This window comes from Natator depressus, chromosome 20 (genome assembly GCF_965152275.1).
Source record: "Natator depressus isolate rNatDep1 chromosome 20, rNatDep2.hap1, whole genome shotgun sequence".
Taxonomy (NCBI): Eukaryota; Metazoa; Chordata; order Testudines; family Cheloniidae; genus Natator; species Natator depressus.
The window spans coordinates 21,229,845-21,246,288 of NC_134253.1; the positions used below are offsets into that span (position 1 = coordinate 21,229,845).

At 51.4% G+C, this 16,444-nt stretch overlaps 1 protein-coding gene across 1 annotated transcript; it reads right to left on the reverse strand.

Annotated features, from left to right (window-relative positions):
• Positions 1 to 207: 207 nt before the first annotated feature.
• Positions 208 to 11,714, reverse strand: LOC141975059 (CD209 antigen-like protein C). The gene is made up of 9 exons (XM_074935227.1): positions 11,509 to 11,714; positions 9,279 to 9,404; positions 7,585 to 7,647; positions 5,915 to 5,977; positions 5,666 to 5,728; positions 4,529 to 4,618; positions 3,553 to 3,704; positions 1,873 to 1,979; positions 208 to 979 (listed from the first exon to the last, which is right to left on the reverse strand). The coding sequence occupies exons 1-9, from the start codon at positions 11,597 to 11,599 to the stop codon at positions 841 to 843; spliced, it is 894 nt and encodes a 297-aa protein (XP_074791328.1). The 5' UTR covers positions 11,600 to 11,714; the 3' UTR covers positions 208 to 840.
• Between the last annotated feature and the right edge of the window lie 4,730 nt (positions 11,715 to 16,444).

Here is a 16,444-nt window from a genome sequence, read left to right on the forward strand (position 1 = left end):
CCCCGCCGCTGCTACCCCAGGGCTTCGGCAGCAGGGCTCAGGCGGGGATTTAAAGGGCCCCGGGGCAGTAGCGGCGGCTGGAGCTGTGTAAATTTTAGCCCTAGTTAGCAGGGGAGGAAAATTTGCACTAAACCAGGAAGTTGGTCACATCCTTTACTATAGAGAAATGACCAGATCTATACCATGTTGATGGGATTGACTGGCGGGTTCTAAAATTTGACTTCTTGTGCAGTAAGGATTCTGCCCCCTTTCCCCATAAGTGCTGATAATGGATTAATATAGTTCAGGGGGCTAGCTGGGTTTTCCACCCAATAAATTGCCACATTGTGAAAGAGTCTGTTTTGTCTAATAGTTAGAGCAGGGGCTGGAATTCAGGGCACTTAGGATCTATTCCCAGCTCTGGGAGTTGAATGGGGTCTAGGGATTAGAGTCAGGGGGGTTGAGAGTCAGGATTCCTGGATTCTATCCCTGGCTCTTGGAGGGGAGGATGGTTTAGTGGTTAGAGCAGTAGTGGTCAGGACTCCTGTTTCCAGCCATGTGAAATACTGTGGTGTAATAAGAGCAGGGGACTGGGAGTCAGGACTCCTGGGTACTAATCCAGTCTCTTCCACTGATTCACTGCTGTGACCTGGGTAAGTCTTTGTGCTTCAGTTTCGCCAGCTATAAAGCTGGGGTGATAGTACCTTGCTCCCAAGAGTGGAAGGGGTGAGGTCTGTGAGGTTTAATGCACTGAAGTTTGCAAAGAGCTGGCAGACATTGCATGGATGGGGCAGAGGCCAGCGGGGTGGCTCTGTGGTTATTAAGATGCACTGGCTGTGTTGTGTTCCTCCTGGCCACTGTTTAACAAGTCCACTTCTTTTCACAGATCCAGCCATCCCCATTCATCGTACACGCAGCGTCGTTCCACTTCCCATCTTTGAGCATCATCACGCAGTCCTCGCCACTGCCAAAATTGTTGGGCTCCCCTCGATCCCAGTTGCTGGGGATCAAAGACAGTAGCAAACTCAGCCAGGCATTCGAGGGAAGCCCTGGTGAAATGCACTCCCTGAAATCCCACTTAAGCCCCCAGAGAGGGTGATCCGGCCTCACCCTCTGGGAGGTGGTTTGGGGCTGACTGTTACAGAGCACTGGATAAGAGCCAAGTGTAATGATATAGGGCCTGACTGACCTCTGTTACTCCAGTTTTAAACTGGTCTAGCTATTAACTTCAATGGAATTTACACTGGTGTAAACCTGGGGTAATACAGTGGTGGATCAGGGCCGTACTGTTACAGTGAGAGTTATCCACAGTCTTACAAGTGCTTTTTCTGAGTGGGTGAGCACTGACCAGGCTTGGAGGACACCCTGCGTGGTTAGTGCTGTGATCCACGTTCTCTTTGGTCAGTCCTCGCTTCCAGCCTGACTCTCTATGTGGAGTTAATTCTCAGGATAGAATCACTTCCTGGGAACACTGGGCTATTTGGGCTGAGGTTTATGCAAGAGGGGACTGACCTGGGTGCTGTTGGTGATACCTCTGCCCCAGGTCTAGTGTAAGTAAACAAGTTACACTAAGAAGGAGCCAGATTCCACCGATTTCTTCTCAAAGGGGAACCTGCCCCGTAAGACCCTGAAAACTGCTACTGCTCAGCTGAAGGTGACAATTTAAAGCTGAGCATCATCCACCACTTTGTTCTCTACCCCACTAGCTCAGGTTCCCTGTGGGGAAACTCTGGACAGTTTAAAGAGCAGAGCAGATGGAAGATGAATCAAGAAAGGGCAGCTCCACCCACTCAGCCAATGACTCAATGTGTTTGAAACGTACTGATTGGCCAGTTGCACCGGAGCCAACCCCCCACCCTGCGCTCATGTACCAGTGAGCGGGATTGGGCTGACCTGTATGACACAGAACTGTCGTCGACCCATATAAATGTCCCTTCATTGCTAATGTCATGCAGGCCAATCCAGTACTGCTTGCTGTTAGCGTTCTTTGTCAAAAACTCCTGAAAAAAGAAAATGATTGATTGCAATAAAATATGGCCCAAATCTAAGGCACCACCCCAATCCCACCTCACACAGCCCGTACTCCTCTCTGGCTCTCTGTTGTTCTCCTTGAGCCGAGATGTGGCCCATTGGGTTAGGCAGCGACTGAGATCGAGGCCCCATTGTGCCAGGTGCTTCTCAGACACCTAGTGAAAGACGCTCCCTGCCCCAAAGAGCTTACAATCCAACAGACAAAACCAAGGGTGAGAGGGGAAACTAAGGCATGGTGATTTGTGCCAGGTCACACAGAAGGTCAGTGGCAGAGCAGCGAGTAGGACCCAGCTGTCCTGGCTCCCAGGCTTGTCCTGCACCACTAGACCAGGCTGGCTCCCCTCCCAAAGGACCTGCTGAGGGAGCTGCGGCTCTGGATGGATGTGGAAGCACCATGTGGACATGGAGGCTAGGCAGGAAACATCAGGGAGCTCCCAAGTGACCATGATCTCATGGATCCCAGTCCTCCACCAGACGCTGTGTCTCCAAACCCTTTCCCCATCACTCCTTACAATCAGGGCTCTCTCTCCGACTCCCTCAAAGGTTCCCTTCCCAGGGAGCTTCCCTGGAGCTGTCAGGCTGACTTGCCTGAGGGTCCCCAGCAGCCTGACTGGCGCTTGGGATGAATTGTGCAGTAACTCTTGGGAGCTGGGGGAGTGCCCGAAGTCTGTGTTCTGGGAAGCGGTTTGCTACTCGGTCCTGTGCCAATAGATGGTGCTCAAGTATATGTAGCCTGGTCCCTGGGTTTTGTAGGGCCAAGACAATTTCTTGTGCACTGCAAATGGCTACCTCAGAGCGGCCATACTGGGTCAGGCCAATGGCCCATCTAGCCCAGTGTCCTGTCTTGCGACAGTGGCCAGGGCCAGGTGCTTCAGAGGGCATGAACAGAACAGGGCAATTATTGAGTAATCCATCCCTTGTTATCCAATCCCAGCTTCTGGCAGTCAGAGGCTTAGGGACACCCAGAGCATGGGGTTACGTCCCTGACCATCTTGGTTAATAGCCATTGTTGGACCTGTCCTCCAGGAACTCATCTCATTCTTTTTTGACCCTAGTTATACTTTTGGCCTCCACAACATCCCCTGGCAGTGAGTTCCTCAGACTGACTGTGTGCTGTGTGAAGAAATACCTCCTTAGGTTTGGTTTAAACCTGCTGCCTATCAATTTCATCAGGTGACGCCTAGTTCTTGTGTTCTGTGAAGGGTCAATAACACTTCTTTATTCACTGTCTCCGCACCCGTCCTGGTTTTATAGCCTCTGTCACATCCCCCCTTAGCCGTCTCTTTTCCAAGCTGAACAGTCCCACTCTTTTTAATTTCTCCTCATCTGGAAGCTGTTCCAGCCCCCTGATCATTTTTGTTGCCCTTCTTGTGCACATCTTTACACCAGTGCATAATGTGTTTCCTAGGCACTGAGCAGAGAAATGTCAGCTACTATCCTGTCCCCAGGCTTCTCTCTCATGCCAGGAGCCTCCCAATTGCTGGGAGACCATCTCCACGCCCTGTCCGAGCTGTTTGGCTGGACTCAGTGAGCCTGACTTACCTGCTTTTCTGGGTTATCAATAATAATCAGCTCGGCACCTTGGTCTTTGCAGGCCTGCTTGGCATAGGACCAGTGTTTACGCACTGTGGAGAAGTAGTAGCAGGTCCCTGAATTCAGCAGCCAGCCAGCTGGACAAATGCTGCAGGCAGAGTCTGCAATGCGAGACAAGCAGAGGTCACTCTCAGCGCTGGACTGCAACGGACAATAATAGCGTCTGCCTAGTGCCCTTTAGCCAATGACCTCAACGCGCTTAGCCAAGGTGGGGAAGCGTCACCCTTAATTCGCAGAGGGGGGGGAAACTGAGACAGAGAGAGGTGCAGTAACTTGCTCAAGACCATTCCCAAGCTGGGAAGAGAACTCAGGCGTCCTGATTTCCGGCCTCACCTGCTCTAACCACTAGCCCAGTGGTTTTCAACCTTTTTCCGTTTACGGCCCTTTAAAACATTTCTAATGGTGGTGCAGACTCCTTTGGAAATCTTAGACATAGTCTGCAGACCCCCAGGGGTCTGCGTACCACAGGTTGAAAGCCACTGCACTGGACAACATTGGCCTCAAGGAGCTGGGAATAGAAGCCAGGAGTCCCAGTGGCCAGCCCTCTGCTCTAACCACTAGACTTCATATACCTCCCAGAGATGGGAATAGAACCCAGATGTCCTGCATTCCAGTCCCCTGCTCTAACTATTAGACAAAACTGACTCCTTGACAAACTAGGGGAAATCCCAGCTAGCCCCCTGAACATTATCACTGCTTGTGGGGAAAAGGAGCAGGAATCCTAACTGCATGAGGTGCCATGGCCCAGGCCCCCATTTGCTGGGTGCCGTACATTATTTATTACATGAATTATGGCAGTGCTTAGATGCCGCAGTCATAGATCAGGCCCCGTTGTGTCAGGCATGGTACAAACACAGAACAGAAAGACAGTCCCTGCCGTGAAGAGCTGACAGCCTCAGCAAGTCGAGGCTGGCGTGTGTCTCACCATTCCTTTTCTGGACAGCATCCAGAATCTTGTAGGCTTCAGCCCTGATGTCATCTCTGTCACTTTTCGCTTTGGCCAGACCCTCCGACACTGCAAACACAACACATGTCACATGTAGGAATAGGGTTGTATCCCTTTAAACAGTCTGTGAGCCTCCAGTGGCGCTCACCATATTCTGTACTTCAGAAGCTGCCAGAAGCCAGCTAGAGCAGCGGGTGTGTGCAGCTAGGCCTGGCACACCTGTGTGCAGATCGTAAACACTAGGACTTGGGGCCTGGCTGTGACACTGAAGTGGGGCCCGTATCCCAGCAGCAGGAGTCACAGAGCTTGTTACATGGTCAGTCTGATACAGTCATTAGGGACTGGAGACCTGGCCGGAATCACCAGCTGAACCTGAACCTTTCACAAGGGTCAAAATCATTCATCTAAAACCAGGTCCCCACCCCCAAACCTCAGCAGGAGCCCTGCCCTCGCCTCACACCCAGGCACACTGCCCTGCCCCACAATTCCCTACCTCTGGCTCCCCAGTTTATTACACCTGGGCCATCTTCTGCCCAGCCCTTTAATCTACCTGCCTCCCCTCAGCCACTAATGAGTCACCATCCCCATCTCCCTCCCCCCGGCCCTCCCCTGCTTCCAAAACACATATCCCCTCTCCTAGCTGTCCCAAGTGAACCTAGGGAGAAAGAAACAGCCAGATCCCCCCTCTGTAGCAGCCCAGCCCATGGGAGTCCCTAAAGGCCAGAGACTCCTGCAGTGACCGGGAATGCACCTGGGGTGAGAATCCCTGGAACTGAAGAGTGAACTGGCTTCTCCAGTTCACCCCAGCTAGTCACACACACTGAGCCTGGTACAAGAGGAGCCCTGAGTGCAGAGGCTCTGTGGGCACTGGCTGTGTCCCCGCCCCTCCGGTGGGTCACCCAGAGTAGGGCAGGGCCCTGGTTTCCGGTCTCGGTGACTTGATCCCAAATGCTGCTTGCGCGGGCTGGCCTGGCGGGGTAGGGTGGAATGGATCCCAAATCGCCATGGGAACCTGGCGCTGGGATTCTCCACCCCGCTCTCTTCTTTCTGCTGTTCTCCACCCCCTCCTCTGCCTGAGCCCTGCTCCCTGCCCCCCACCCCGCCATGGGCACTCACCTTCCACTCTCAGCGTGGCCTGGTCCGACTGCAGCCTCTTCAGCTCCGTGGCCAGCTCCACCTCTGAGAGATAAACAGGGCTGATCACGTTCCTGAGAGGGGACCCAGGGCTCAGCGGGAACAAGGAGGTGGCCAGGGAATGGGGGATGTTGGGGGGAGCTTGGAAGGAGGAGGAGTGACGTGACTGGGGTGCAGGAGGTTCGTAGAGGTGATGCTGGGCTGTGGGTCTGTGAGGGCTTCAGTACGTACCAGTGCTGTGCATGGCGGACTGGTTGAAATGAAGTGTCTCCAGTTGCTTCGCTGTCTTGGAGCCTGGAAGAGACAGAGGCCGGTGAGCTGGGAACTACCCCTCTCTTCATCTCGTGGGGCAGGGCGTGTTCCCTAGCAGAGCGGGTCTGTCAGGTGCTGGGGTCTCCCGGGGCTGGTTTCCTTCCTGGGAAGAGGCAGCGCGGGTGGATTTGCTTTCGTCCCCTGGCCATGACGGTCCATGACTCAGGCTCCGAGATGGAGAACGACTTGCCCCAGGCCAGGTAGTGAAGCAAGATTAGAACTCGGGGTTCCCTGACATGTGCTCATTCACTCAGACCCCACCTCCAGCTACCAGCCCTGCCTGGAGACAGCTTATTAGTGAGTTTAGTTAGGGCCCATCCAGACTAGGGAAATTTGTACTAGTGTCACCGTGGACTGGTGCAAATCCCTAGTGCAGACACATGGCACAAGGCTTGCACAGGTTACCAGGATTAGACCCATTGATGTGAGTCCTACTTTGCATCATCCCAGTGTGTGTCTACATTAGTGGTTTGCATCAGCATTTACCTATCAGGACACGGTCTGTAGACAAGGGGCAGGTTCTCCATCACCTGGACTTTATTAAAAGATTGTCTGTCTCTTCCTAAAAGTTCCACTCCAGCTCGACTACCAGATATGGGCTGGATATAGGAATCGCTGGGTGGGATTCTGTGGCCTCTGCTATGCAGGAGGTCAGACTAGAGGCCCATAACAGTCCCTTCTGGCTGTAACATCTATGAGCAACGATGGTGCAAACTTCCCTAATGCAGACAGGAACCTAGCTAGTTAGACCCTGAGCCAAACACCACTGAAGCCAATGGGAGCCTTTCTATTGGTTCGGTGGGTTTCAGATCAAACCATTAGTTAGTTAATAGGAGCAGAACAGAAAAGAAGAGAGGTTTGGTATTTCTTGTTTCCCTGTGTCCCTCTGCCTGTCTGTCTGTCTCCACCTATCACCCCATGTCTTACACTTAGGTTGGAAGCTCTTTGGGGCAGGAACTGGCTTTGTGTACTGTGTTTGTACAGCACCTCACACAATGGAGTCCTGGTTCATAACTGGGGCTCCTGGGTGCTGCCATAATACACCTAACAGGCGAGTCTGGGATCCATAGACAATCACAGTCCTTGTTATAGCCAATGAGTGCCAAGTATCCACTTTTAGACACAACAGGAGGAGCAATCAACCTCATTTATGTAGTGAAACAGCTGCAGACAATGAAAGTGACCACCCAAGGCACCAGGCTGCATGGCAGGAAAGAGCCGTGTGGGCCGAGGGGCACCTGGCTGTAGCCCCAGGTGTTCGGAGCAGTCTGTGTGTGAGGGAGGCTGAAGGAGCTGTGAGCGGGACCCTGTCAGGAAGCAGAGATGGAGTTTCTTGGGCACAGAGCTTAAGGGGTAGAAGGGGGATTTCCGAGACAGGGAACAGCCTGCAGCTGTTTGTTCCTGCTGTGTTCAAGGGAACAAGATGTTCTAACTAAACAAGATCACAGCGAGAACAGACCTGCTTGGGAGCAGCGATTGCTCCCCCTAACAGGAACAAACCCGACAGCACCTCCGATTTTGGCTTCTGCCAAAGGGGCAACATCAGTAATACAAATACACGGACACTCATAAGTAAACTGAATTGTTACCGTTGCCTCTCAGCACGGATTGACCAGTCTGCAACTGCTCTAGCTCCTTGGACATCTCCGAGTCTAGACAGAAGGACAGACACCAGCTGTTGTTTATATGGTTTGGGGGGGCAGGGCGGGGGGCTGAGTTTTCGATTTGGGTTCACAGCATAGAGCAACATGCTGCATTTCTACTTTCCAACTTCCCCCTGTGGAGATAATCTCTGAGGGTGATATCCCCAAAGGGATTTCGGCATTGCAATGCTGAGCACCACAGTGCCTAGAAAATCCCAGGAACACCCACAAAGCCGAGTTACATGCCCAGGCTCCGATACAATGACTGGGGAGAGCAATGCATGTGAGTGCAATCCCCAAAACCCAGCACGCTAGGCGGGGAGCTCTGTAAGTAGCCAATGGGAGATACTGATGAGCCATCCCCACCCTTTTCTCAGAGCTAGGCATGCTAATCCAGGCTGCAGGAATGGGAAGTATCTAGCTCCGCTAGTGATCAACAAACAGGAACTCCTCTCCTGGCTTAGGCACCTAGGTAGCGTCTTTTGGGAATGAGTTAGGTGCCTGCCTCGTTCTACACAAAATGCAGGGCAGGAGGTGCTGCTGTGCACCTTATAATTTATAGCCCAATGGTCAGAACACTCACTTGGGATGTGGGCGACCCAGGTTCAAATCCCTCCTCCCTGGCAGAGGAGCAGAAAGGATTTGTATAAGGGCTTAGGTGGGAGACAAGCATCCAGATGCCTCGAGGGAGGCAGGAGTGCGCATGCCTAGAGGTGTCGAGTGAGTTTAGGCGCCTACAGTGCTCAGTGGGAGTTTTGTGGATTGCAGTAGGAGACTTAGGTGCCTCACTGGCTTCAAGGATTTCACCCAGAGTCCCCTCTGAATGACTTCTGCCCTGGCGCAGTCTGGCCAACTCCAGAGGTTAAAAACCAATCACAAGATTGGCTTAAAAATCAAGAGATTTGTGAAAAATAATAGACTTTACTTTTCTTTTCTTTGCCTCCTGGTTTCTGAGCCATTACATCGCTTTCCCAAGCTTTTCTCTGCAACTAGAATCCGTCTCAGTTTAAATGAAAGCTCAGATTCCCACCTAATCACAAGACTCCTGGAGCCGGGGCTTCAATTCAAACACCACCTAGAGTTCACAACGCTGAGGCTGCTATGTGTAATGACACCCACCAAGGCTCCTCAGCAGGACGTGAATCCCTGCCACAGCAAAGACCTTTTGAGCTACAGGAGCTACTCTGTTAGCTGGCAGGAGTAGTTAGGCTGTTATCCTGTGTGGAGCAGCTGCTAGAGGGCATCCCAGCACACATTGTACTCACTTGTACCTGTGAATACATTCAAGAGTCAAACACCAGCGTGTTCCTGCTCACAGTGTGGGCTCTGGGAAGGTGCCCCACTGCTGTGAATTGGAGGGCAGGTGGCCTGACTTAATGAGCCTTGTCTTACAATTAGCAGCACTATGGCACAATGAAACACATTGCGGGGGCCTATATCCCTTCTCCTGCAGTGTCTTGACACTGGCCATTGCCAGACATAAGGGGACCTGGCTGGGAGGGACTCTTGGCCTGAAATCCTGGCCTTGCTGAAGCCAATGAGAGTTTGGCTATTGACTTAATGGAGTCAGGATTTCACCCCGGTCTTTTCCACGGGTCCATTCCTGTGTGATAGTCCTAAATGCACTCCGGGATACTTACACTTTCCAATCACCATGGCGAGGAGGATGACCCATAACACAAACGACACGGCGTGCACAGCGTAAAGGGTTAATACTGACCTTTCCTCCCCATTCAGGCCCCTACCGCACTGCAGCAAGGAATTCCCTGGAAGGCAGGAGCAGAGACAGCGGGGGTTAGAGCATCGGTCCCTGCCCTCTGGCGAACCAGTGCTGCGGGGGCAGGTGTGCTCGAAGCCTCGCGGGGAAGGCACTAGGGGAATTCAGAATTCACTATTATTGTAATTCGTAAATAGTGATGGACGTGCCACTGGGGTCAGGAATCTCTGTGCAGCACAGAACATGCAGGGGAATTCACACCCTCTATCTATCTATCCCTATAGAATCATAGAATATTAGGGTTGGAAGAGACCTCAGGAGGTCATCTAGTCCAACCCCCTGCTCAAAGCAGGACCACCCCCAACTAAATCGTCCCAGCCAGGGCTTTGTCGAGCCGGGCCTTAAAACTTCTAAGGATGGAGATTCCACCACCTCCCTAGGTAACCCATTCCAGTGCTTCACCACCCTCCTAGTGAAAAAGTTTTTCCTAATATCCAACCTAGACCTCCCCCACTGCAACTTGAGACCGTTGCTCCTTATATTCACCCTATCTATCTATCATTTGGCCACCTGGATTTCCATTGAGCCTAAGCCCCAGAAGTAAGAGAACCCTATTTCCTGGGAGTCCCCTCTGTTTTCCCAAGGATTCTTTGGGGGAGCCAGGCCATGAGATCCATGTGAGATGCTGGGATGATTCCCTGGGGTTTCACCTCCCACCCTTTCCTCTTTCTGCTTTGACTGCCTTCCACCATCAGGATACAGCTCCGTGGCTGCAACCCCTGCCTACATCTCCCCCTCACCCCCTGTTCAGTCCGTGCTCCCCTCCTGATGGTTGCTTGTACCACCTCCCTACGGCCAGCCCTGGCCTCCCCCCCAGTGCCCTATGCTCTCCCATACACTGTCCTCTAAGATTCCTCCCCATCTTGCTGCAGACTCATGCGCCATGAAGCCTGCCAGGCAGAAAGGCTGCCCCCCGCTCTGTGCTGCTCTGTCCCATCCACTGTAGCCTCCTCCAGGCAGGGACAAGCCCTTGGTTCAGAGCGTTGCTCCATGCACAGTACCATGTACTCACCAGCCAAACCCCCCTTCCTCCACTGCCCCAGCCCACTGTGCTGCTGTCAGTGGGGAGGGGAAGGAAGCAGCTGTGTCTCCAACGCCTACATCTCAAATCAGCGCCCCCTCCCACACACACATGCACATATCCCCCTTCACTTCCCAGGAATGAAAGTAAAAAAAGAGGAAGAAAAGAAGGACAAATCTGCTGTAAGCGCAGAATTGCACGAGGCATGTTCCTATTGCACAACGCAGGGACAGTCCGCCTGATCAGCAGAACTCTGGCTGCGAAATGCCTCTCGTAACACGTCCACCCCTGGGCCTGGGACAGGGATCAGGGCCAAGGCTCCTGATGGTATAACCTGCAATTGTGTACGACGGGCTCCAGCGCCCAGCAACTCATGCATTGTGGACACTAGTCCTGAGTGCAATATGGATTCAAAATCTATTTATCCATTTATCCATTCAATCCCATAAATGCTAGCCATCCCTATACAACCCCATCCATCCATCCCCATACTCCTCCATCCGTCCATCCATCCATCCATCCCCATACACCCCCCTCCATCCATCTCCATATACCCCCATCTATCTATCCATCCCCATACACGCACATCCATCCATATCTATCTCACAATCTCCATACACACCAGTTCATCCACATCTATCTATCTATCTATCTATCTATCTATCTATCCTCATACAGCACCCCTCCTCCCCCATACACTCGCTCTCTCTCTCTCTTGCTCTCCCGCTTTTAGACCCCTCATTGCCTTAGTGTGCAAGCACCAAACATAAACATCTGATGAAATGCTGCTGAGACAAGCCTGGAATTCTCAGCCTGGCTCTGCCCAGCACCTCCTGCTGTGACGTATGAAACGCCACCCTCCCAAAGTACAGACCTGCCTTCAAGTCTGACTTCTCTGCTGAGCACTATGCCACTCCATAAGTAGGGCTCAATCCTGCAAACCTCGCTGACACCGCCCTCCTCTTGGCTTCACTGGGGTGTGGAGTCTGCAGGATCAGGGCGTGTTATCAAGGAGTGAGCTGATTAGCAGGAAATAATTGCGCACTCTCCCACTAATGCAGCCTGGGGTTACCTGCTCTCCCAAAAGCCATTTCTGTCTCCTGTTCCTTGAGCGTCCCTTGGTCGGACTCTTCGCACTTTTGGTAAATGCTGCCTGAAGGCATCACTCTGAGCCTCTTCCTACCCCAATGGCTCAAGTGGCTTTTATACCAGCTGAGGCTCTGAGCATCTTTCCTGGAAAAGGAAACACATGTACCCAGCCACTCTTCCTCTCTTCAGAACACAGAGATCTGTGACCCTGTCACTTCTCCTCTAGCAGCTGGGAGCCTTCATCCAATCAGTATTCCTGGTGCAGCTGACAAATAATAGCCACCCACCCAGTGACTCAAGGAGCACAGACAATCTTTAAGTGGGAGGATCTTTTCGGAGCTGGGCATGTCCTTACCCTGGGCCTGGCAAGAGGGGTTCTCGCGTGTGAAGTCTGTGAACATTGCTGTTCAGGGAAACAGAATGGTGAACATCTTGCAAATAAACTAACGGCACTAAGAAAACACCTGACTCCATGTCACCGATTTCTGCTCCAAACAGGAAGCCAATCTACAAGGGCAGCCTGCAGGGGCTAAAAATTGCAGTGTAGACATTTGGGCTCAGGTGGGAGCCCAGGCTTTGAGACCCTGCCCCTCACCATGTTTCAGAGCCAGGGCTCCAGCCCAAGCCCAAATGTCTATACTGCGATTTTTAGCCCCACAGCACAAGTCCCAGAAGCCTGAGTCGATTGACCCCAGTTCTGTGGCTCAGTGCAGTGGATTTTTTTATCGCAGTGTAGACGTACCCTAAGTAATTTAGGAGCATAAATCCCAGTTTCAAAAGGCACTTGGGGCCAGATTTTCAAAGGTATCTGGCCCCTAGAGATGCAAAATCACCTCTCCAGCCCAGAGACTGTAACAGTGAGGTGGGTGCCTCAGGGAGTTCTGTTCTGAGTAGAGTTCTAAGAAAGGGGATGATATCTTGGGTTCTGGTACCTGACCAGGACTCCTAGATGCTACTGTAATACAAATAAATAATAATCGTCTGTTCCTCAAGAAATGGCTCTCATCTCCAGCTGGCTGACTCCAATGCCAAGATTGCTCAGGACAGAGACACTGCCAGTGACAGAGCTGCAGAATACCTCTGAAAACTGGGCTGAGAGGGGAACCCAGCGGAGAAAGAGGAAAAGGAAGATCTCACCTGGGCCAGCAGGTAAATGATTGACCTGGCTCCGCCGCCTTTCTGTGGGCTCCTCTGCCTCAGTTTTTGCACCAATGTCACTAAATCTATGGTGTCTAGGGTTCCAAAGAGGATGGATCTAGACTGTTCTCAGTGGTGCCACTGTTGACTCATATCCCCCATCACCTGAGATTACATAGAGAACTGTGTCACAGTGGAATTGGTGGCAGTGTAGACTAGTGGGCAGAGCACTGGCCTACTTCTCAGGAGAGCTCAGTTCTAGACCTAGTGTGGCTTGCTGGCTGATCCTGGGGCAAGTCACTTCCCTTCTCTGAGCCTCAGGTTCCCATCTGTATACGGGGGACAGTGACACTGGGATCTACTGATGAGAAAGGCGAGGGATAAATATTTAGCTTCCTTGATGAGAGTGAATCTGTTGGCTGAAGCATCTCTCCTCTCATCCCAGGGACTCTGCACTGGTTGGGAGGAATTCCACAGGCAGTGCTGCTACTTTCCTTCCAAAAACTGAGCCTAAACTCTAGTCCAATGGGGATGGAGGGACAAGACACCAGAGCGGCAGGCCAGGCCACCCCCCTCAGACCCTGTTGGTATGTGGGATGTCTCACTCCGGAGGAACCCATTATAATGTTGTAACAAGCCCCTAGCCACACAGGAAACTGGGATGTCTCCGCATGGCAGCCTGCTTTCTGTGGAACTCGAGGCAGCAGGCTCAGAATTCAGATCTTCCTGCTTCAAAACCCTGATCTCTCAGGGTAAAGGAGACCCTCTCTTAGCAGTACTGGGCATATGACACACAACTGAGCTGCACTACTTCTCCACATTACATCTGTAGTCATTAGGATGCCGAAGCACTTCCCAGACTCTCTGGGCCTGATTCTGTGCTAACTCTGCATAACCTCGCTGACTGCCATGGAGTTACTCATGCTTGACCTCAGGGAGCTTGTGCCTATTTGAAGTCTAAGCACCAATTTCATATATTGATGGAAAATGCTAGCCAAAGAGGTGCCCTTAGAGCCTGGTAGAAGACAGCCAAGCATTGCAAGGAAAAGCAGACTTTGACTCCCTCAGGGAACTGATGGGCAGGATCCCCTGGGAGAATAACATGAGGGGGAAAGGAGTCCAGGAGAGCTGGCTGTATTTTAAAGAAGCCTTATTGAGGTTGCAGGAACAAACCACCCCGATGTGTAGAAAGAATAGTAAATATGGCAGGCGACCAGCTTGGCTTAACAGTGAAATCCTTGCTGATCTTAAACACAAAAAAGAAGCTTACAAGAAGTGGAAGATTGGACAAATGACCAGGGATGAGTATAAAAATATTGCTCGGACTTGCAGGAGTGAAATCAGGAAGGCCAAATCACACCTGGAGTTGCAGCTAGCAAGAGATGTTAAGAGTAACAAGAAGGGTTTCTTCAGGTATGTTAGCAAGAAGAAAGTCAAGGAAAGTGTGGGCCCCTTACTGAATGAGGGAGGCAACTTAGTGACAGAGGATGTGGAGAAAGCTAAGGTACTCAGTGCTTTTTTTGCCTCTGTCTTCACGAACAAGGTCAGCTTCCAGACTACTGCACTGGGCAGCACAGCATGGGGAGGTGACCAGCCCTCTGTGGAGAAGGAAGTGGTTCGGGACTATTTAGAAAAGCTGGACGTGCACAAGTCCATGGGGCCGGATGCGCTGCATCCGAGAGTGCTAAAGGAGTTGGTGGATGTGATTGCAGAGCCATTGGCCATTATCTTTGAAAACTCATGGCGATCGGGGGAGGTCCCGGATGACTGGAAAAAGGCTAATGTAGTGCCCATCTTTAAAAAAGTGAAGAAGGAGGATCCTGGGAACTACAGGCCAGTCAGCCTCACCTCAGTCCCTGGAAAAATCATGGAGCAGGTCCTCAAGGAATCAATTTTGAAGCACTTCAAGGAGAGGAAAGTGATCGGGAATAGTTAGCATGGATTCACCAAGGGCAAGTCATGCCAGAATAACCTGATTGCCTTCTATGATGAGATAACTGGCTCTGTGGATGAGGGGAAAGCAGTGGACATGTTATTCCTTGACTTTAGCAAAGCTTTTGATATGGTCTCCCACAGTATTCTTGCCAGCAAGTTAAAGAAGCATGGGCTGGATGAATGGACGATAAGGTGGATAGAAAGCTGGCTAGATCGTTGGGCTCAACGGGTAGTGATCAATGGCTCCATGCCTAGTTGGCAGCCGGTATCAAGTGGAGTGCCCCAAGGGTTGGTCCTGGGGCTGGTTTTGCTCAATATCTTCATTAATGATCTGGAGGATGGCATGGACTGCACCCTCAGCAAGTTTGCAGATGACACTAAACCGGGAGGAGTGGTAGAAACGCTGGAAGGTAGGGATAGGATACAGAGGGACCTAGACAAATTAGAGGATTGGGCCAAAAGAAATCTGAATAGGTTCAACAAGGACAAGTGCAGAGTCCTGCACTTAGGACAGAAGAATCCCATGCACCGCTACAGACTAGGGACAGAGTGGACCCAGGGGTTACAGTGGACGAGAAGCTGGATATGAGTCAACAGTGTGCCCTTGATGCCAAGGAGGCTAATGGCATTTTGGGCTGTATAAGTAGGAGCATTGCCTGCAGATTGAGGGATGTGATCATTTCCCTGTATTCGGCACTAGTGAGGCCACACCTGGAGTATTGCGTCCGGTATTTGTCCCCCCACTGCAGGAGGGATGTAGACAAATTGGAAAGAATCCAGCAGTGGGCAACAAAAATGATTAGGGGTCTGGAGCACATGATTTATGAGGAACTGTGATTATTTAGTCTGAGGGAAGTAGGCTTATTTAGTCTGCAGAAGAGAAGAATAAGGGAGGATTTGATAGCTGCTTTCAACTACCTAGGGATTGGTCCTGCTTTGAGCAGGGGGTTGGACTAGGTGATCTCCTAAGGTCCCTTCCAACCCTGATATTCTATGATTCTATGAAAGGGTGCAGAAAAGAGGTACAAAAACTATTCAAGAGCTGAGAGACTTGAAGAGTTCAATCTGTTTAGCACAGCAAAATGAAGATCAAGAGGGGAATTCACCAGCTCCTGAGTCTTCAAATCCAGACTGGCTGCCGTTCTGGAAGATGCTTTACTCAAGCACCCCTTACTGGGCTCAATAGAAGGTAACTGGATGAAATTCTATGATCTGTGTTACACAGGAGAGGAGACTTGATGATCTAATGATCCTTTTTGGCCTTAAAATCTGTGACTCTGCGAACAATTCCTCTTGGCGCAGACACACCAGAGAATCTAGGCTGGTGAATCTAAGGATATTTCACTGTCAGGACAGCATCTCAGTTGGTGGAACATTCATATTGGAGGGACCAGAAGCAATTGCAAGTTACATCAACTTAGACCCTTCTGGACTCTCCTAATCCACCCCTGAATTCATCCCACTGACTTCATTCCACTCACTGGACAGAGTCCCGTCACCTCAGCTTTCCACGGGGACTCAGAGGCTATCAGGAAAGGACGAGTGCTGAGGATTCTGAGCTTTGCAGATCCCTTGTCTCAGAAAAACAACACAGGAAGCCAACCTGATGCACATCTTGTTACATGCCATCATATCAGCCAAAAGTACTGCAGACAGGACAGAGCTATCTTCCCACCCTGCCTTGCTCACACTTCCTGCTGCCCCACCACACCGCCCAGCCTGGGCACCTCATAATCATTTGCTTCCCCAAGTAACTGATTCCTCATGCGTGAAATTTACCACAGTGCAGAGGGCTCAGCACCATTTGAGTCCTGGCCTCAACGGAACGTACGTAATGCCAAGACTGA

What these genes read in the sequence shown, in the direction of transcription:
- LOC141975059 (XM_074935227.1), bottom strand. Translation starts at nt 11,599, where the DNA reads ATGCCTTCAGGCAGCATTTACCAAAAGTGCGAAGAGTCCGACCAAGGG. An exon ending in CGCCATGGTGATTGGAAAGT is followed by an intron (nt 7,648 to 9,278) that starts GTAAGTATCCCG and finishes CCTTCTGTCTAG; the next exon opens with ACTCGGAGATGTCCAAGGAG. An exon ending in GACAGTTCTGTGTCATACAG is followed by an intron (nt 980 to 1,872) that starts GTCAGCCCAATC and finishes TTTGATCCCCAG; the next exon opens with CAACTGGGATCGAGGGGAGC.